Source organism: Solanum stenotomum, chromosome 1 (assembly GCF_019186545.1).
Source record: "Solanum stenotomum isolate F172 chromosome 1, ASM1918654v1, whole genome shotgun sequence".
Taxonomy (NCBI): domain Eukaryota; kingdom Viridiplantae; phylum Streptophyta; class Magnoliopsida; order Solanales; family Solanaceae; genus Solanum; species Solanum stenotomum.
In genome coordinates, this window is record NC_064282.1 from 5808584 (window position 1) to 5832313 (window position 23730).

General features: G+C 32.2%; 2 protein-coding genes across 2 annotated transcripts; both read right to left on the reverse strand.

Moving 5' to 3' along the window:
- Positions 1-698: 698 nt before the first annotated feature.
- On the reverse strand, positions 699-5428 carry LOC125863881 (probable serine/threonine-protein kinase PBL15). The gene is made up of 6 exons (XM_049543857.1): positions 5302-5428; positions 4384-4745; positions 4135-4276; positions 3731-3858; positions 3512-3641; positions 699-1070 (listed from the first exon to the last, which is right to left on the reverse strand). The coding sequence occupies exons 1-6, from the start codon at positions 5327-5329 to the stop codon at positions 757-759; spliced, it is 1104 nt and encodes a 367-aa protein (XP_049399814.1). The 5' UTR covers positions 5330-5428; the 3' UTR covers positions 699-756.
- A 3936-nt stretch (positions 5429-9364) lies between these two features.
- On the reverse strand, positions 9365-10674 carry LOC125853212 (probable serine/threonine-protein kinase PBL10). Its single transcript, XM_049532885.1, has 5 exons — positions 10640-10674; positions 10130-10223; positions 9938-10075; positions 9767-9866; positions 9365-9693 (listed from the first exon to the last, which is right to left on the reverse strand). Exons 1-5 carry the CDS (start codon positions 10672-10674, stop codon positions 9365-9367), a joined length of 696 nt encoding a protein of 231 aa, XP_049388842.1.
- Positions 10675-23730: the final 13056 nt, after the last annotated feature.

The window sequence follows — 23730 nt, forward strand, 5'->3', positions numbered from 1 at the left end:
AAATGTCTATTTTTTTTCCTTTTTTAGTTTAGAAAATACCACAAATTGAAAATTTGTTGTGACCCTTTTATTATTTGTCCGTTTTAATAGTTAATTATTTAGTTTATGTTAAGACTAATATATTTGTTGGTTTATAAGTTGCAGTATTAGCTAGATTATCATATAATCTAATATTAAACTATTGAAATGTCTTTTTAACTATAGTATAATGGTAGTGACAAATATTGAAATGATACTAATTACTTACTTATTATTGCTATTGTTATTTCATTAATTATTATGATTTTCCTTATCAGTTTTATTATAATTCCCCTACTAATAATATCTAATTCTTTGATTTTATTATTAGTTGTTATTTCTTTTGCATTAGTTATTGTATTATTATTGCTATTGTTATTTCATTAATTATTTTCAATATGGCTTATTCACTATTTTATTTTATTTTGATACATGATTTGATATGTTTTGCTAAGTCAAGAGTCTAATCACTTGAGGGCAAAATCACTGAAACCAAGAACATGAGGGACTATAATAGTTATAGGCTTATAGCATTGCACCTCTATTATATTTTGCCGTTGGCTGTGGCGCATGGTAAACCGAAACACGTAACAAAACCATAAATTAAATCCAACGGACAACTCGATAGCTAAAATAAGTATTACTTAGAAAACATCTGAAGTTAACATATTTTGGAAGATCAAGATGTACATTAATTTTTATAGAAATAACTGCTTTCTTCTTCACACATCCTATATCTCACAATAGTGCTGCCGCACAACACCTAAGGCCCTTCAGACGCTCAAAAACTTCTTTCATTTCTGGTCTTTTCTTTTGTTCATCATCCATACACTGTCTTGCAAGTTCTGTAAGTTTACGTCCATCCCGACGATCAAAGTAGGTATCATCCTCAAGACTTTCGTCGACATATGAACGCCTGTGCTTGTACTCATTCGCGGCCCACTTATCAATTTCACACCCTGTATATTTTTCCTTGTCAAGAGCCCTCTTGCTTAGAAGATTATAGAGCGAAATACCGAATGCATAAACATCAGACTTGACATTGTATGCAGCTGCAATCAATGTATATTATAAACATGGTTAGGGCAATCGATAAAATAACTCAAATGGGATACATAAAAGGAACAATGAACTTGACAAAAATCAACAAATGCAAGAATGTCTCACATCATAAACTACAAGTGAAACTACAACGAAAATTGCATGATGGAAATCAACAGGAAATATAATATATATATATATATATATATATATATAACCTCTACGCAGTTCATATTTTAATCACTGCAGGTTGTCTCACACCAAACTAAGCCTAAATACTCTCCTATTAATTTGTGAAACTCAAGGTTATATGGTTAAATTCGAGCAAAATGGAACAGAAGAAAAGGAAGGGGTGGGAAGGATTGTTCATTTTAAACACAAAACTCTACAAAGTACAAAGTATTTGCCTCTTTTCCTTCTCTTTTCTTCCACATTCTTAGTCTCAAATATAATGTCAACTTCTATTAAAACAAATATACCGAAACTGAGTAGAACATCAGCTCCTAAAGATCTCTACTGAGATAAGTCTTCAAAAGCTTCCAAGGAAATAAGGTCGTGGGCACCTCTAAGAATTTTTTTTTACTTTCAGTATCATGTGACAATGAAAATAACACTAATTCTTTTGTTCTCTTTTATGATAATGGTGTCCGGACGAGTTTGCGCGCACCTTGACTATTTACTTAGTACCTATTACCTCCCACCGAAACACAAATATTGATAACTCGCCCACCAAAAGCTTGGCCAGATGAGAAAAATCACCTACTGTTTTTGGCCTCTATTGGAATTTTAATCTAAGACCTCATCGTTCTCCTTCCACTTCATTGACCACTAGGCAACACACCCTTTGGTGCCACAACGAAAATAATAATAGTTCGTTAGTGTTATATTCGATCCGCAGATGTCTTTTCTACTCTCTGATGTGGGAAATGTGCACCTACTTTTTCATTCTCTCTGAATGTCTCTCCGGCAAGGCCTCTCCTAGGCTCAGCAGTCTTTTGGGATGGGGGAAGTGTGACTCTCTCTTTAGGAGATAAATCCTTTGAGATTTTAGACATTAGTGAAGGGGTATCCCGATGGTTCCTTATTACAAAGAAAAGCAAATGTTTTATCAGCAAGATTATGCTTGATGAAAGCAATCTCTGATAGGTATATCAGTCTTTGAAGCAAGCATCAAAAGGGAAGATGGAGAAGAAAGCAACAATTCATTTTACATACGGTGTACCAAATTTACAACATCAATAGGTGTTTCATTTGACTCGAGAAATGGAATGGGGGTGAAGAAAGCAGCAATCGCTCTGCCAGATGAAGAATACAATGCAAGTTGGTGCGAATTTGCTGAATAGATTCTTAGATTTCTGGGTAAGACAAGACCAATTTTCCAGAGGTTTGTTTCACTGGAGCTGCTAGCATCCAAAGTTGGTTGTTATGAATGACCAGCCCACCAAAGAGGTTGAAAATTGCCATACCCTGAGTCGATGTTTGGTAGGGGACTTCAACGACCCTTTTTGTGCTAATCTGAGAGTGGACATCATCCAGAAATGGTTCGACAGTCTATGGTCGATGACGGCTCGTTTGAAGGTTTCATCTCTTGCTCATAATCTCATCCTTTTCGAACTGACATCGCCGCAAGATACTGAGAGGGTTAAAGTTGGAGGAGAGGCGTGTCTTCCTTGTGATTTTTACTTATTTCTGGGGTTATTTTCTCTAAAGACATGTTAATGTTATCTTTCCGGTTTACAGTTGCACCTTTATCTACTTGCATTTTGTGCAACAGATTCCACATCAATTAGATGATTGTCTATAACCCACCTTCACCCCAATCCCAGTCATTGTCCTGTTCCAAAGGAAATGCAAATTTTCCATGCACGATGTTTGCTTTCTAGTTGCAGTTGGGGCATCTTGTTGCTTAGAAATCAGCTATTAACTTGAACTTCTTTTATTTATGCAGATTTTGGTGCAACACATCAAGAAACTTAATTCCATGATTGAAATCACGCATTAGTTCTGGACTTGTGTATGTCGCAAAGGAGCATGCTAGCTACAGGGAGATCACAGGAGTCAAAGGTAACTCCTTTTGACTTCCCTATGTCGCAAAGTACAGTCTACTGCTGTCAAACCCCTGAAACATAACATGCTCAAATGGGGTAACAACATGGATGGTTTATACTCGGTCAAAGTCAATTGCCAACTTTTGATAAGGGCAGATGCTCAGTCTTACTTGTTAGTTGGGTTAACCTTACTCTGTTGTATAACCCTGAACAATTCTTGGATTTTGCCAGCTCTCTTGTATTTTGATAAGTTTTACTTTTGCCCTTTCTAGAGCTGACTATCCCTACTTTTCTAAATCTTGCATCCTCTGGATGCTTTGTTACTAATACACTTCTTACTTCATCGACACCAACAACAAAAATATATATGATGCTAATAAGAGAGAGCTTGATAATTTTCATACCAGGACCATAGTAAGCATAGAATGGATCATTGTAGCCAAAAGGACCAAGCCTCATATCTGATTCATCAACTGTAGTACCCAGAACCCCTCCAACTAACATACCGAACTCAAATAGAACTGGGGTAAAATTCTGGAGAGATGAAACACAAAATCTCTTCAGTCACTCACGAATTACTGAATACAACATAACAGAATCTCTATGTTATTACGATATTGCACCTGGTCAACCACTATGTGAGATGGAGCGAAGTTGCGAATCAGGTATGATTGATTCCTATCATGCAGATAAGCAAGCAAGCGAGCTAATTCAATGGCAGTCTTGACCCTCCGCAGCCAATTGAAGTCATCTGAACAAGCAAAGCCAAAAAAGTAATTAGGATATGTGTCTCTCCTACCGATTCTCAGATAAAGAGATTCATTGGATGCCTCCTCCTCACTATTTGTATTCTGGTTATAACTACTTTGGCCTAGTAATGACTACAGATCCTTTGCTCAAAAGATTCACAATTGCCTTCGGATTTAACCCAAATATAGCTACAGCGGATGTAATTAACAGCAGAAAATTCATAAGGTTAAGTCTGCATGAAAGATGAGTAAAGATAGATGTGAGAGTAAAAGGGCACCTTGGAAAATCAAGTTATGCAATGTGTCAAGTGGGTTTATGTCATAAACAACGCCCACAATCTCCTTGCGACAATATCCAACAACTTTCACTAAGTTGGGATTGCCCCTAATCTTTGGAGCTTGCAAAAATTTCAGTTCATCCTATACCAGAACAAGCAATTTTTCCAAGTAAGCATAAACTAAGAGAACACTCAATCAATGTAAGGAAGCAAGAGAAAAGGGATGCACGCCACCAAATAGACACAAACCTCCAATCTTGGTAGTTCGTCGTCATGTATACGAATCCCATAGTTCCTTTCATCATCAACCAGAATCTTGACAGTGACATCCTTAGTAACTTTATCTTGATCAGAAGCAATAGGCATTTTCCCACGATAGAGCTTTCCAAAGTAGGTGAGTCCAATAAGATTCTTTGAAGAAAATTGACTGGTAAATCGACTGAGTTCCTCTAATGTGAATTCAAGAAGTTCATTCTCCACATGGAATTCCTCAGTTGACTTGGGGCCAAGAGGATCATTCTTAACGGGACATTCCTCCTTTGACCTGAGGTCAAGAAAACCATCCTCCTTAACGGGGTATTCCTTACGTCCGCAGGGCAGGTAAAAGTATCCTGTAAAGAAGTGAGAAAGGTCTTATAGCATTATCATCAAGATTCACAGAACTCTATTGGAAACAATGAAACTATATCATCCTAAAAACTATAACTTTTGTAATCTTTTATTCACTTTTGGAAACAGGCGAAAATGAATAAGCTAATTGCAATCCTTAGCCAAAGCAGCATTTCAATTTTCAAAAAACGTCTTATCTATAGAACTCCGTCCTTAGTTTTAATTCAATAATTTAGTTCTTACTGTTATAGTTTTTAAATCTGGTTAGATGATTGGATTTTAGTCCCTCTTCCTAGGGCTACAAATATGGTTTTGGGATGAATTTAATAGCGAATGCACCGAACAAAAACCTAGCTGTTTTCTTTCGTCTCTTAGTTAAGTTTGGGAATCCCTATTATCTATTGCACATATTTTGTAGCTTACCCACCGGAAGCATACAATGGAAAAAAAGAAAAAAATACAATTCAAATATACTATACTATACACATCGAAACCCTAGAAAAGCAAATAAAACGATATGCATAACCTAAGGTATAGAGATGAATGGGAGATACATACCAACAAAATTCCGGCGACGGCGAGCCATGAATTCTTTTTCAGTTAGAAAGCGGTGAAATCTTCAGAAAGAGAATGCTGAATTACCTTCAATATATTTTCCTTTTTCTTATCTTTTCTACCCCACGCGTTTCTTACTTACTAATTTTGGGTAAGCAATTTTATTTGATGACAAAAATAAAATAAAGATTTGAGTAAACAGCTATACATAAAAAAAAAAATATATTTAAGTTTATTATGATTGATTAATAAATTATTTTATAGATGGGATATTATTTGAACTTATAAGCTTACGTAGATGGATATTAAAGGAAAAATTACTTTAATAGACAACTTATTATTATATTCTTTAAAATTTTCTATCATTTGAAAAAATTAGAAAAGTCCTATTTTACGTGATGTATCAATCGGATACATGTATCGGTCGGATACATAAATTTACGTTATATATCGGTGGAATACATTACTTTATGTTGTATCTATATGTATGTGATGTATCAGGACGTTACTTTACGTGATGTATCAACCGAACATCACTTTACGCGATGTATCGATTGGATACATCACTTTATGCGATGTGTCGTGACGTTAAGTGATGTATTTGAAATTGAGATGCGATGTATCAAGACGTTGAGGGATGTCTCCGAAATCATGACGCGGTGTATCGAGACATTTTGGGATGTATTCAGATTCCACCAAATTTAAAGGATTTTTGTAGTTTGGAAAAAAGTAAATAGGATGTAGTTTGCTCTTTAACACTATGAAATTCGTATAAAATCTACTAATTAAAATTTAATTAAATATATGTGATTTATTTTAATTATTTTATTTATAGCAAACATGTAATGAAGTATATATATATATATATATATATATTATACTTAATATTTCCTTATATACAATAATATATATGTTGTATATTTATTTCATTCTCGATGAAAATTATATTGGATTGTTGTCTATTGTAAAATAAGTTCGATCTTCTTAATTGTTATTTTCATTTATTTTTTTCATCCTTAATTTCAACTACACCAATATTTTTAGGGAAAATTACGCAGTTAAATAAATTTATACTACTTAATTATCATAATAATAGTTTGCTATAATTATCACTCACGACTAGCATTAACTATTAATTACGTGGGCTGACTTCGAGTTTGTATAATTAACCACGTTTGTATAATTCACCACATTTGTATAATTCGCCACTAACAATTCTTCGTTTGATTTGTATTTGTATATGACGGCGATTTCCTTTGTTTTTGCAGTTTTATCACCATATACATTCAATCTTTTTTTGTATAACTTTTTAAAGTTTGTATAAACGTGTAGTTGTGGATTTTGTATAATATAATTTATATAATGTAATTTGTATAATATAATTTGTATAATTGTTTAAAGTTCATATGTTATGTTTGTATCAATTAGTTATTTCGTGTTTTGTCATATTTGTATAATTTCAGACTTTGTGTTACTCAATTATACAAACATACCCGCGAATTATACAAACAAGATGCGAATTATACAAATTATTGCCCTCTCTCGCTCGCCTCTCTCCTCCCTCTCCCAATCTCGCTCGTCAGATATACGAATACATATGTATATCAATTACATATATACAATTATCTAATCGATGTATATATACAATTCACCTCTCTCTCACTCTCTGTCCTCTCTCGCTCGCCTCTCTCCTCCCTCTTCCGATCTCGCTCGCCACTCTCCTCCCTATAACACGTAGTTACGAATCATAATTAGCAAACTATAGATATGGAATGTAATTAAGCTAATTTTGAGCGGCTATGTGAAAGTTTCTTTTTTAACTACATGTATCTTATTTGCAATTAAATATCCTCCAACTCATTCTTCATTTCTAATGATAATTATATTCAATCACCATTGTTGTTGTAAAAGAATTTTGATTTTTTATTTATTATCTTTACATTTATCTCTTTATTTTTAATTTCAATTGCATCATTTGTTCCAACTTCATGTATTTTTTTCTGCAATTAAATATTATTCAACTCCACCTCTTGAATGACGGTATATGTTGTATCAATTTTGATAAATAACCTGACTTCATTATTATTCACTATTCATTATCAATAAAATTCGATTTTCTATCCAATACCAAACAAGTAGTGTGTTATTAAGTCTATAAATTAAAGTTTCAATAGTATTCATTAATTTGATCTTTTTGTTAATTAATAAAGTTACAACTTAAAAAATTTAAATTACATTTCAAATAATTGTTTGTTTCAAATCATATAAAAAATAAGATGTTAATAAACTGCAAAAAGAAAATCGGGTTAACTTTATTTTTTTCTAGCCGATCAAGACAGGTAACTAATTTGATATGTTCTACTCTACCATTTTTTGTCTTAGAAGCAAAACTTAGTTTAGGGGCTTTACAAAACTAATGTATACCCATGAGCAGTAATTTATAGGAGTATTATTTTACTACGTCAATTTATAGGTTACTTTAGGTCGTGTATGGATTGGTTCGATTTAATTTTGAAGCTTATCAGTTCGATTTATCAGTTATTGGTTTGTAGACATGCTAAAATATTATAAAATTATTAAGATATTGATTTATCAGTATCGGGTCGATTATCAATTTTGTCCGTTTAAGATTTGCCATTAAAAAAATCATTGAAAATCACTTTAAAACATGGTGACAAACCAAATGAACTATACACGTGAGTTGATAAATCGCATCTTGCTAAAAAACAAACACTATAACATTGTAGAATAATCGAGAGATTTATACGGCCAGAAATAAAAGTATGAAACTAAACCCAAGTAAAGGGCTTTATATACCGAGTAATATAAATAAAATTTATTAATTTACTATCGGGTTCGATTAGCCCGTTTAAAAAAAATCTCAAACAGTTAAAAATTAATAACTCGATACTAAAAAATTAAAATCTTTATCAAAGTTGCTGAATCAATAACTTTTTTTTATTCGTATCAATTTCGATTAAATTTTGAAGAATAGTATCGTAATTTATAACTTTTGCTTTAGAGGCTAAATGTCCTAATGCTTTGAAAAAAGTAACTTATGTCTCTCTAAATAACAATTTACACTATTGTACGTATTATAATTTACGTCTCATGGATAGAAATAATATGCATGATGTATAATATATCAAAATTTTAAATTTTGTCTATAACACAAAACCTTTGATTAATTGTACATATTAACTATCTTGAAATATTTTGGTCGTTTATTATATGCGCAAATTTATCAAACAAGGTCTAAACATCAAGGTCATCCTTTACGGAGGTCCTTTTTATTTTTATTTTTTTCAAAAGAACAATTTAAACTATTTTTATGAAAAATTGAAATTTCAATGCCAAATTACTTTTATATCGACATGTCTGCTCTCTGATCAGGGATAATTTTAGGTGTAATATAACTCTAGTTTAAGGCTATTTGTGAACTTGATCCAAACTTTAGAGTCCATTTGAGCGAAATGTCGGCCCAAACCTGAGACAAATTTAGAGCCCAAAATAATACCATGAATAAGTGTCTCTTTGTTTACCTCGATGCAATAATATATTGGGGACATCGGTGACCTAAAGTGTCTCTCACCTAATAGATAACGTATTGGGACCCGTGTAGTTAGACAAAACTTACACGTCTCTAACATTAAAAAAATAAATATTGACATCTTCTTCCTTCCTCTGTTAGATCTGAAGCTGGAAAGGGTGAATTCATTGTGTAAATCAAGTTGGAAAGTTTTATTTACGAAAATCAGATATCATCTATGGAATCAAGATTGGAAATCATCAAACAACAATTGAAATCATCAAACAACAAAGGTGAGGTGAGTCAATTCCAAATTAAGCTCTCTATTTTATATACTATTAATAACAAACATAATCATCTAGATTGAAATCACCAAACAACAAATTGACGTGAGTCAATTCCAAATTCAGTTGTTTATCAAAAACTCGAAAGTAAAAATGTCTTGTCTTTGCCTAAATCTCAAATATATTTGCCAAATTTAAAATGTCTCTGTCTTAGCCTAAATCTCAAGTATATGTGTACCAAATTTAAATCCATCTATGAAGTTGATCCAGTGTCCATGTTTAATTTCTGCAACTCACGGACAACTTCATTTATATCCGGTCTTTTATCAATTTCATCATGGACGCATCTCATGGCTAGTTTAGTAATAGCCAAATTATCCTCTTTTTTGCAATAATCCCCACTTGTCAGCCTCACTGTCAGTCTCTTGTCCACTGCACGCACTGTTCTTTTGTTTTTTGATAGCCAAGGGCGGATGGTAAGATTACTTCCATTTGTATTAGTTACCGAATCACTTTGAGTGATTACTTGTAATAATACTATTCCCAAGCTATATATGTCATGGTGCTTCTGAGTCAATCCAGCTTTAGAAAATAAAAGTTATTTTAGTATATACAAGTATAAATAATCAGTAAGTTAAGAGTTTAGAGATATTACTTGTAAAGCTGTGTAAATCTATGTATCCAGGTGTGAATTGGCCAATCCCTTGTATTTCTGGTCCCACCGATCCAAAATCAGTCAACACTCCATTGAAATCCTTCATATAGTTATTTTAATGAATTACTTACTTAATGCAAAAAACAATTACTATACGGTGAAAATTTTTACCTCATCGACAAGAATGTTTTCGGTCTTAAAATTTCTACAAATGAGTTCCTGCTGGTGCAAATGCTGCAATCCCAGTGCAGCACCAGTCAAGCCTCTCACAATGTTTCTCCAACCTAATACTGTGGTAGATGTGATAAGCTTCAGAACAATAGTACAGAACAATATGATAAAAAAGGTTAAAAGCTAACTAACAAAAACTATGGTAATTGCGAGCAACTCCAAAACAAAAACTGTGGTAATTGCGAGCTTATAGCGAGCTGAAAAAAACTGTGGTGATTGGGAGCAGCTTTAGAACAATAATGTAGAACAGTTGTATAGAAAGGTTGAAGCAGACTACAAAAAACAAACTGTGGTAATTGCGAACATGTTATGAACACCAACTTAGCTAAAGTTGCACATACCCCTAGTCGAGTCAGCAGCCAGGTCAATATTCCTCAAGTAACAGAAAGCGTGAGACGCATCACAAGAGTGAGAAAGCAACCAACAAAGTTAACAGATTTCGTTTGGCATCCAAATAATGGAACGCGTGAAGTGTGAAACAAGAAATTTGGAGAGTTGGTACTACATATAAATACCCAGTAGCATAAGCATTGGAGTAGGCAAGTTCTATGTGAAAGTTCTGTATCCCTTGACCCCCATTCTTCTGTCGTTCTCATCTCCTTCTTTGTAGCTTTTAATTTCCCTGCAATTCATTATTAGTACTATTTCCCTTTGTAGTTGACAGTTAGCAATACCATTACTATTGGTGAAATTGAGTTCATTCTATTGGTGCTTTCATTGCTCGATCTCCATGACTGGGTTTTCGAGTTTCGGTGTTCCTACTGTTGTTTCTTCATCCTCGTCGGTGGTTCCATCTAAAGAGATCTCTGAGTTGTCGGCCTCGGTTGCAGATCTCACTAAGGCCTTTGCTGGGCAACATAAATTGCTCTTGGATCTGATGTCTGAAGTGGCAAATACTACACACTGATGCGGCGGCTCCGACCGGCACCCCGCTCGTTCCCTTCATGCGGCATAAATCGGCTTCTGTTGAGATGCCTCGTTTCTATGGTGATAATCCCAAGAGCTGGGTCTTTCAGGCAGAAAGGTATTTCGATTTTTATAATATTTCTGAGGATCATAAACTATCCCTCGCTTCATTTTATTTGGATGGTGAGTCCCGTGAATGGTATCGTTGGTTATTCCGGAACAAGCAATTGAGTGATTGGACTAATTTTGCTTTGAAAGTGACAAGTAGATTTCTTATTATTGCTTCCTGCGGAGGGACGTTTGTCCAAACTCTAGCAGACTTCCACCGTCGCCGATTTTCAGGCTCGGTTTGAGTCTATTGCTAATGAGACTAATGATGTCCCTGAGTTGTGGTTGGTTTCGGTATTCACTTCTTGCCTCCGAGCAGATATTCAAATTGCAGTTCTGGTCCAAAAACCCAAAACATTGGATGAGGCTTTTGAGTTAGCCCATACTCATAAATAGTGCCTCTTGTTGGAGCGGAGTGGGCCTCTTAAGCCAGCCTTCACAAATTCCCCTCCTCTCTTGCCAAACCCTAATTTTCATCCACAAAATGTTATCCGCAATCGCCTTCCAATTAAACGCCTCTCCCCGGCGGAGATTCAGCAACACCGTGAAAAAGGGTTATGCTTCCGTTGTAATGAAAAGTATTCTGCTGGTCATAAATGTAAAGCTCCACCACAGTTGTTGTTGCTTGAATGCGAAACAGAGATGCCAGACCCTCTCCCTGATTCTTCTATGACTGATGAAATGTTGGCTGAGGAGCTTCAAAACCATGAGGTCATGCATTCGTCCAGTATTTCTTACCACGCTATGGCCAGGGGTGACACTGCTTCTGCTCTCCATTTGACTGGTTATATTCAGGGCTCATCGGTGCATGTCATGCTCGATAACGGCAACACACATAACTTTATTCAAACTCGTGTGGCTAATTTCCTTCACCTGACCGTAGAGACCATTCCTTCGTTCTCAGTTATGGTCGGCAGTAGGCAGCGTCTACGATGTAACAGAATTGTCCGACAAGTTCCATTAATGATTCAAGGGTGTCTTCTCACTATGGACTTCTTTGTCCTGCCGATGCATGGTTCAGATATTGCCTTAGGGGTTTCGTGGCTAGCTACTTTGGGTCGTGTTGTTACTGATTATGGTCAGCAAATATTTGAATTTGAGTTAAATGGGCAAACATTTAGTTGGAGAGGTGAGTCCTCTATTGATATCCAGCCGGTCTAGCTTCAATGTTTACGACGCTTATGTGCTGCTGATGCTATTGCCACGTACTATCATTTGCAATTAATTGGGGATACACCTTTCTCCTGAGACTACTCCTCCTGCGATATCTGCTTTATTGGACTCCTTCGAGGACGTTTTTACTAAACCGCAGAGACTCCTGCCTACCCGTCTTCAAGACCATGCTATTCAATTGGCTCCAGCCACAAGGCCTGTTAATGTAAAGCCCTATCGATATCCTTATTTTCAGAAGCAGGTGATGGAACAATTAGTGAATGAAATGCTCTCTGAAGGTATTATTCGCCCTAGCACCAACCCCTTCTCTTCCCTGGTGCTACTGGTTCGTAAGAAGGATGGCTCTTGGCGCTTTTTTGTTGATTATCGGGCATTGAATGCTATCACCATACGAGATCGATTTCCTATCCCCCACCATTAATGAATTATTTGACGAACTATATGGTGCAAAGTATTTTTTCGAAACTCGATTTGTTCAGTTATCATCAAATTCGAGTTCGACCCGAGGATATTGAAAAGACTGCATTTCGCACCCATGAAGGCAACTATGAATTTTTAGTAATGCCATTTGGGCTTTCTAATGCCCTATCCACTTTCCAAGCGATGGTGCATTCTGTTTTTCGTCCCTTTTTATGGTGATTTGTCATGGTTTTTTTTTGCGACATTTTGATATATAGCCTTACATGGGAGCTTCACTTGGATCAACTCAAGTTGGTTCTGTCAACCTTGAGAGAGCATCAGTTTGTTGCCAAGCTCTCCAAATGTGCTTTTGGATAGGAGATGGTGGATTATTTAGGTCATGTGTTATCCCAACACGGCTTAGTAGTAGATCCCTCAAAGATTACCACTATCCAACAGTGGCCTGCTCTTTGCAATATTAAGGAAGTTCGCAACTTCTTGGGGCTAGCGGGCTACTATAGACGCTTCATTCACAATTATGCTATTCTTGTGAGTCCATTGACTGACTTACTGTGTACTGATTCTTACTCTTGGACCCCTAATGCTTAGGCTGCCTTCGAAAATCTTAAGGGTTATCTCAGTTCTACACCAGTATTAGCATTGCCCGACTTCAGTCAACCGTTTCAAGTTGGAACTGATGCATTTGGGAAGGGCATTGGGGTTGTTCTCTCTCAAAAAGGACATCCAGTTGCTTATTTCAGCCAAAAGTTATGTCCTAGGATGCAACAAGCTTCTACTATGTGCGCGAAATGTTGGCTATTACTCAAGCTGTTAGTAAATGGCGTCAATATTTATTGGGTAGATGGTTTATCATCATCACTAATCAGCAGGCTCTTAAGAATCTCACCAATCAAGTAATACAAACCCCAGAGCAACAAAAGTGGATGTGCAAACTTGTGGGTTATGATTTTGAGATTGTATACCGTTCGGGAAAACACAACCTTGCTGCAGATGCATTATCTCGTGTACTAGATATTTTGCTAATGGCTCTTTCAAGTCAATCCTTTCAGTTATTTGACACTTTGCACCTGGATAACACTGAGAATCCTGAATTACTGTCTATACAACAGGGACTTCGCGATGATCCTGCAGCATACCCCGGTTATTTGTATCGAGGAGGGCTCTTGTTCTTTAAAGGGCGTTTGGTATTACCTACTGATTCATCACTTAGCCTTTACCTACTCCATGAGTTCCACTCCTCACTGTTGGGGGTCATTCAGTCATTGCTCATACCTTTCATTGTTTATCTTCCAATTTTTATTGGAAAAATATGCGTCATGACGTCAAGGTGTTCATAGCCTCTTGTCAGATTTGCCAGCACTGTGGGCCTTTTACAACCTCTCCCAATTCCCGAGCAGGTATTTGAGATCACAATGGATTTTGTGACTTGCCTGCCCTCGTCTCGCGGTAAAACGACTATCATGACTGTAGTCGATAGATTGTCCAAATATGGCCACTTCGTAACACTGTTGCTGATGCTTTTGTGGCCCATATTCTCAAACTTCACGGTCCTCCTAAGTCCATTGTCACTGATCGTGATCCTCATTTCCTACATGTGTTCTGGCAGGAACTTCATCGCCTCCAAGGGACATCCTTAGCCATGAGCACTGCTTACCATCCTCATATGGATGGCCAATCTGAGGTTCTCAATAACTGTGTTGAACAATATTTGCGTTGTTATGTGGCAGATTCGCCAACTGATTGGATCAACATTCTTCCTTGGGCAGAGTATTGGTATAATACTTCTTTCCAGACCTCGGCTGGTATGTCTCTTTTTCAGGTCTTGTATGGTCGTGCCCCACTAACTCTAGCTCGTTATGTTATTGATGGAAGCTCCTATGAACTGGTAGAACAGTTCTTTCTTCACCGCGATGAGGTTTTGCAGTCGCTCAAAGCAAACTTGTTGCGAGCTCAAGGTCGTATGAAGAAATTTGCTGATAACGCACAAATGTCACTTTGAATGTTGGTGATTGGGCTTATGTCAAATTGCAGCCTTACAAACAACATTCCTTGCGTTTACATAAACATCACAAGCTGGATAAGAAGTATTTTGGACCTTTCAAAGTGTTACGACGCATCGGTTCTATGGCTTACAAATTAGAGTTACCAGCGGTTGCTTCTATTCATCCTGTATTTCACGTTTCGTTGCTCAAAAAATGCGTCGATCTACCTGAACAACAAATCACTCCATTAAATATCAGAGACACACTACTGGGTTCCATTTGGGGTAGGGGGGGTAATGTTATGAACACCAACTCAGCTGAAGTTGCATATACCCCTAGTCGAGTCAGCAGCCAGGTCAATATTCCTCAAGTAACAGAAAGCGTGAGACGCAACACAAGAGTGAGAAAGCAACCAAAAAAGTTAATGGATTTTGTTTGGCATCCAAATAATGGAACGCGTGAAGTGTGAATCAAGAAATTAGGAGAGTTGGTACTACATATAAATACCCAGTAGCATAAGCATTGGAGTAGGCAAGTTTTATGTGAAAGTTCTGTATCCCCTCACCCCATTCTTCTGTCGTTCTCATCTCCTTCTTTGTAACTTTAATTTTCCTGCAATTCATTATTACTACTATTTCCCTTTGTAATTGACAGTTAGCAATACAATTACTATTTGGTGTCATTGAGTTCATTCTAAGCAACTTCAGAACAATATGATAGGAATCTTGAATCAAACTAAAAAAAACAATTTTACCTTTAAATTGGGAGCTAAGAGACCCATTAGCCATTAGGGGCATCACTAAGAAAAAGGCTCCCGGCGTCGAGCAAATACCAACTACTTGTATTATGTGATTATGTTGAATACTTGACAGAGTTCTTGCTTCATCAATTGGTGCGTCCCCCACTCTTCTTGTTATTCGGCTCCTTTTCACTGCTATAGCTTGTCCATCCAAGCTTGAATTTGGCAAGCTAATAACTCCTGAGAATACTGTACCTTGTCCTCCGTGTCCAATCATATTTGCGAACTCATTTGTCCATGAGTTTAATTGGTCTAGAGTGAATACATTGACATGATCTGCTACTATTGAGGGATAACTAACTTTAGAAATAATTAAAAAATATTCTACCATTTACTTAATCAAGAAAATTAAAAATTTTACACTGAATTGGAGGAGGAGGAGCTGCTCCTGATGCCTCCACTATTTCTGCTGTAGACATGTTTATATTTTCCTGCACGATTCAATTTATAAAATGTCTCAAACACTCAATTACTTGGAAAAAAACAAAAAACAATTCAAATGTTTGTTCCATGGTCATGGCAGAGAGTTTCACCCACTAGATTTACAAGCATTAGCCCCATCATAATGATCCTCTACATATGCCATATGCTTCAAACCTTGCAAGCCACCACTCAGGACAGACAACACCTTGAATGTCTGATGGCTCACAACGAATAAATGCAAAATACTATTTAGAAACACCTCATCTTCTCTCTAATTGCATGCCATCAGATGCAAGAAGTGGTGTGCCCTAAACCAATGAATGACTCATTTTGCATTAAAGTGAATCCTGTGGCCTTTGCAAATGACCTGAAAACTAATTCTAATTGTTCAAATGGACACTTTGAAAATGTGAAATCACCTGTAGAATTTGAACCCTTAGAATTGGTTTTCCTAACTAATTATTAAGACCACAATCACCTGTAGAATTGGTTTTCTTGACTAATTATTAAGACCACAACATTTTCTTTAATACGAGACAAGTGTATTTGTTGCTTAAGGTCATTAGCAACCTTGAACCAATATCTCCATTTCTTCTTTGAATTTACAAACCCCATTGTCTCAATCAGTTTTAAGTAATAAAAAAATATTTCTTTGAAATTACAAACCCCATTGTCTCAATTCCCTTTTTTCAGTTACACACACTATGAATGAATCAGTATAATCAGTTTTAATAACTCCATACATCTTTGAAATTACAAACCCCATTTCAGCTCCACACCCTATGAATGGATCAATATACTCAGTAAGTAATAACTCCATACAATCAGTTATGAGTTCAATAAAGCAAAGTTGGAACCAAAGAAAATAATAATTTCTTGAAGAAAAGAAGAAACTAAACTCTTAGTGTTTCGGATTGTTTTCTTTCCGTCTATATACAATATAGAAAATTATAGACATTTTCATATTTTTGATTCATATACAAAATAATTTACTCCCAGAATTGCAATACCTAGATTCGGTAGGGAAGCCACTACTGAAAGTTTGAAACTGAAGGAAGAATGGGTTACCTTGACCCGGATGGACACAAATGGCGAGTGTTGCGACCCGCCACAGGAAACGGTCTGCTAGGTTTTGACAGAGTTGATTTGGGAAAATACCGGGTCATGGACTTTTTGGGTTTTTCAGTTGCCTTGTTGGGTTACTTTATAGCCCATATAAAATAGCCAAAATGACCCGGATTATGGACCATAGATTGTGGATGCATGGACAATAGTATTGTAGGTCTATTCAAGAATTCAATTGATCTAAATGGCCCTAAACACAAAATGTTTTTAAAATAAACGTGACAGTTTAAAGGACAAGTTAGAGTCTTGAATTTACTTCTCTTTAAAAAAATTAAATATCTATCTTCTATATATAATAGGAGAAGAAAAAATGACACATATCAGCACCACAAATTTTAAAATAATTAAATATTTCAAAATTTGAAATAAAAATATACATGTTAAATAAAAATCAATTGTTTATAAAACTCCAATGCACGTTAAATAAATTTTTAACATTTTTATCTTTGACAGATTTACTATTCTTTTTTTTTTAAAAAAAAAAACTAATTTATAAATTTTTTTTTATAAAATAAAACAACAGTTATGTAAACACTGACAAATGTCATCAATTTACTTAGACACTGACAAATGTTAGAATACAAAAAAAGTCTATATTTTATATTTTTTAAATGTTTAATTTATAAATTTGTAACTTCTGATTTTTTTTAAAAATCATTTAATCTAGGAAAGTTTTAATATTTCAAAAAAGATCCAATTTATAAAATTCAATTAAAATAAAAGTTCAATTGGTTATACAACTCCACTTTGATACACTTTCTTAAAACGATTGCTCTTTCAAAATTGGAGAAGGAAAAATAGGTGAAATCTTGGTAGAACATGCACACCAACATTATTAAAACGATGGCTCCCTCGGAATTGGAGAAGAAAAAGTAGTTTGAATCTTCATATTTGATGAAATTACACACAAATATATTTTTTAGTAATGTAGTATAAATATATGACTGTTTTATTTAAAATTATAACAAATATATTTTTATAGATAAAAAAATTAGAGCAGTTTTATAACTCTTCAACTACAGTCCACTATTCAATGAAACTTAAACTGCATCTTTAAATGGATTGTGTTATATATAAAACTTATCTTTCAGTAAAACATTTACATTGTTTTGTGAAATTCAAAAATAGACAATTTAACACAACTTCAGAAATTACAGCCAAAGTTATATATGCATTTTATTTAAAAATTGAAAATTTGACAAAGTTTGGTGTTATAAATACTTTTGCAGATTGATTTCATCTTGTGCTTATAAATTTAAGAGGTTTTTCTAGACAAGTTCTCAACAATTTCATTCTATTTCTGATGAATTGTCTAAAGTAATTGTCTCTTTTACATATCTTCGTGATGTGATTTACTGCAGATACATTACCAATTCAACATCAAACTATCCATTAAACTTATGAATAATATCTATTTTATTGAAATTACCATCATATGGCTTCTACTTATCAGATCTTTTTTTTAAACTTGGGGTTCTACTTATTAGATCTACTATTAATAATTTTGACAGAACTACGTATAACCACCTTAGATAATTATGAGTTAAAAATCAACAAAGAGAGAGTTTAATCATATGTAATATTATTATTTTTCAATTCATCAATTTTCAATGTATAAAAATTCGTTTTTTATTATGTAATAATAATTGTTTATTTCTTTTTTACTGAGTAATCAAAATAATAATATCTTAATTCATCAGTTTTGACTTTAAAATGCACAAATCAAATATTCATCAAACATTTCGAAATATTGTATTGATGTGTTTTTTATAAAAAAAGAAAATGGCATTAGGGACAACATATTTTCATGTCTCTTTCTCTTGAACATTAGTTTGAAACAAAATGTACACCTAGCAAGAAAATAGATTTGAAAATCATCAAATCTATTTCTTGATATGATTTCTTGAATCGATGATTACGTAATTTAAACTGTCACTTAAAAAAAATCTTATCTCTTTTTTGTTATATCTACTTCAAAAATAAAATATTTCTTGCTCTGTATAGTTATTTTTCCTAAATAATCTATTTACATCTAAATTCATTATTATTTATTTATTTTGTTTCGTAAGAAAACCACTTATTTATAATTATGCATTGATTCAAATCTCAGACTATTAAAAAAATTACAAAAAAATATTATTATTTCAAGAATGTTTATAATATCTTATATATAAATAGGATTAATATGATATCTAATAACTTGTCTATAAAGGATAAGGACAGATTTTACTTTTCTTAAAAAAAAAAAGAAGATAAAGTCAGAAAAGGAAAATTTATTTGTAATTTTCAAAATTTAAATTTAAATTATTTAAATCTAAAAATCTATGTAAAGAATAAGGATATTTTATTTTAAGCAAAAAAAGAGAAAAGAAGATAAAATCAGAAAAGGAATAAAAAATATTAACAAACTAATTATATTGATGGATATTTGTTTATGACTATTAAATTAATATTTTTTATGCTTATTAATTTTAAAAGAATTCCCTTTGTAAATTTTATACAAATGAATATGTTAATGAAAAGAAAAAAAAAACAGTTTTATAACATTTCAATACCTTTTTACTACTACACAGTCCTATAATCAATAAAAATCTATGTTAATAACATGTTATTTTATCCGTAGTTATCTTAAATTAAATAAATTTTTTTATGAATTATGGAAAAAAAACTTTGAAATAACAAATTTTAAAAAAATAATAGATTAAAAAAGTAGAAAAAATAAATAAAATCAAAATGATTGTAGATGAGCAGCAAAATAAAAAACTTATTCAAATTCTTTTACATGAAGCCAAACAATTAGCAGCTGATTAAAATAATAAACAGGTGTAAGGACGGTTAAATATTTTACAATTAGTGGGATCGATTAAAAATTATGTAAATGTTATTATTTTAATTTTGAATTATGGATGGAGTTCCTAAAATATAGGTAACCAATTAAAATAGGTTATTTTCTTTTAAGAAAAATAACTATTTAAAACATAAAAAAATAAAATATTACATAGAAATAAATCATGAATTTTATATTTTTATTTACCTATTTTTAATCACATTTTAAAAGAAAACTCGAACACTTTGAACTACTTATTCGGTTGATATTTATTTATACTTATTAAATTAATATTTGTTTATGCGTATTAGTTTTCAAAGAAAGCCCTTCACAAATTTTATCTAAATGAATACGTTAATGAAATATTTACATAAATATAGTTACTTCAAAATCTGATTGTTGATATATATATATATATATATATATATATATATATATATAAAAGAAGAGGGAATAAGTATTCACCACAAGTCAATATATGTTTCAATAAGAAGAGGGAATAACCAATATATTTATAAAAAGATATGACATATAAAATAAAATGGAGAGAGTATTGGTTTTTCAAAATGGAAAAGGACAAAACACATATAGAATTAAAAGACATATAAAAAAAAGTTGGTTTAACTCTCAAACATAAAAAGTAACATATGTTATTAAAAACTTTAATAAAAAGTACTATAATTTACAATAAATAATAACATAAAATATCTACAAGACAACAAAAAAAAGGACTAATTTTTGTACTGCTTCTGACACATAAATTAGGATTGGGATGATTTTAAAATTTTAATTTTGGTTATACATTATAAAATAGCTGAAAAATTGAATGATATAATTTTTTAAAAAATAACCGAATGAATCGTCCTATCGATAACCCTAATGTTACTTCTACTCTGTTTATTTTTACTTAAATTTAGAAAGATATGCTTCATTTCTACCTTCAATCTTATCGCTACATTTATTTGCTATTTAAAATTGAAATTAAAAAGACTAATGACAAATAAGTTTCTATATTAGCTCACTTATGAGCAAAATATATTATAACAATTTTATAACAATACATAAACTAAACTCCCTCCGTCCCATATTAGGTGGGCACTTCCAACTTTACACGGTGATTAAGAAATCATTAATACATTGGAAGANTAATTTTATAACAATACATAAACTAAACTCCCTCCGTCCCATATTAGGTGGGCACTTCTAACTTTACACGGTGATTAAGAAATCATTAATACATTGGAAGACTTCACCATTTTGCCCTTTGTTTATATCAATGCACATTGAAATGAGTTACAAAAAATACACATCCAATATAGGAATGGTCATATTAATTGTAGGGGTAAAATGAAAGAATTAATTAATTCTATCCTAATTTAATAAGTGCTCAAATAATATGAAAAAAATATTTTTAGTAAGATTCTCATCTAATATGGGACGGAGAGAGTAACAATATAACTTTATTATGTTGGGCCCGGGCAGCGCCCGGACTTTCTTTACTAGTATGTAGATAAAGCCAAATAATTAGGAAACAATACTTCATTATATATATATATATATATATATATTTGCAGGATGATTGATGTTTAATGTGTCAGATTTGAATTTTTTATTTTTATTTTTTGATTTTAATATATTGTTAAAGTTATTATTTACACATATTTAGTGTGTAGCATTTATTTGATACTATTATTTAATAATAAGTTAAATCTTGAAATTGTCAATAGATTAATATTATAATTACATTTATTAGCTAATAACGCAATGTGCGGGCACGTATACTATATATATAATAGGAGAGGTAATAGCGCCTACGTGTCAGCGCCACAATTAATCTCTAATTTTTTAAATTTAATATATAATTAATTTATTTTTTTATTAAAGAAAAAAATTACTGTTTTAGAAGACAAGTTAGAGTTTTTTACCAAATTAAAATTATTTTTTAAAAATAAACGTGACAGTTTAAAGGACAAGTTAGAGTCTTGAATTTACTTCTCTTAAAAAAATTAAATATATGTAATTAAAACCTGATTAAAAAAGTATCTATATATATATCAGAACCACAGAAAACAGTACTTAAAAAAAAATATTACAAATTGTATTTTTCAAGAAAAAAATAATTACTTTCATTTTTTCTATTTTTATTTAAATAAATAAATTTTGGCAGCGGTTTTAAATGATAAAATCTAAAAGTGTTTTCAGTTTTGAAAGGAAAATAAATAAATAAACGTGGGCTGTTAACCTTTTTAAGAATTGTGACAGTTATCCAATTTTACACTTTTTAAATTAAAAAAAAATAAACTAAAAAAAAGTGTAGTTGTTAGCATTTCAAGACCTTTTTGTTTGATCAAAACAATATTAGATAAATTTAATAGATACATTATATCATATATGTTCAACTATTAGAAGAAAAATAGAATATTTTAAAGTTTTTTAGTATGTGTATTTTTAAAAATGCTAGCAGATTTTTTTACATACCGTTTTAAAATATGATTAAAAAATTAAGTTGATTGACAAAACCGCATAACTTAATATATATATTTTTTTAAAGAAACTGTCAAATGAACTTTTACTAAACAAAAAGAGAAAAATAAGGAAAACAAATTAACCTCTACACTCAAACATCCTCTAATTCTTTCTCCTTTTGTTCTATTTTTTTTTCCCCAGTAATCAATAGGGAAAGAAGAACAAGAAATACTTTGGGATGCATACAATTACTTTGTTTTCGTTGTCCTCTTGAGGTTCTGTGAATTTATTTTTCATATTGAAAAATTCTATGATAGTTCAGAACATGAGTTTTTTGATATAATATATTATTATGGTTATCTATATATGATTAGTTTTCTCATTAACTATCTTACATTCGATCTCTTATATATATATATATCAAAGTACGACACATCCAAGGAGGAATCAATCCTCCATTAGTGAAGGAGATTTTCTATATATGTCAATATCCAATCAAAGAATACTTTATTTGTCTGATGAAACTAACGGTAAGTTATGCTTCTTTGAAAGAATTCATTTCACGAAAAACTTACTTTTTATATTACAAATATTTTGAAATTCTAAAATGTTATGTTTTGGATGTTTATCAGTGAATTGAAAATAGGGTGTTATTAGCAATGAAGAAGATAAAACAAGGATGTTGATGTCAGGGCCACAAATTCTATGTCAGGAAAGGAAAAAATTAAATATATAATAGGAGAAATATTTATATAAAATAATTTATTAAGGAAATACTTAAATTAAAATCAGAAAAGGAACCAAAAAAAATATTAACTAAGTAATCAACAAAATTAATTTAAAATCTGAAATCAAATATTAAAAACAATTTAAATCTTAAAATCTGTTTAAAGGAGAAGAATACTTATGCACAGAGTTTTTAAAAACATAATTCATATTTAATTAACAAAGTTAATTTATAATCTGAAATTTAAAATATTTTAAATCTGAAATCTTTTCATTTTAAACAACAAAAAAAGAAGAAGATAACTTTACCCTTTCTTTTAAAAAAATAAATCTTCCCACGTTTTAAAAAATAAGACGAATATCTTCTTCTTATCCTCTTATATATTTTTGTATCTATTGTTTTTCATTTTTTATCGACTTTTAATAATTATATTATATCATCAGATTTTTGCTCGATGTTGAGATAAAGAAAAAATAGGAGTAAGTGGCCTATGAAAGTGAAAAACATCCTTTAAGTTTATGTATCATGGTGAAAATTTTTAGAGAATTAGAAAAATAAATGTAAGTTTGATGCATTTGATATTTGGTATATTAGAAAGATAAAGTATAATGAATATTTTATTTAAGTTGAATATCTGAATAAAATAAGTATAATGCCTCTGATTATAATCCGTTAGCATCTCTAAAATAGTTGAAGTTGTTACAAAAAATAATAGTTTTGCATCGATTTGGCCAAGAATGACATTTATATTATTATTATTTTTTCAGTTTTCTGAGT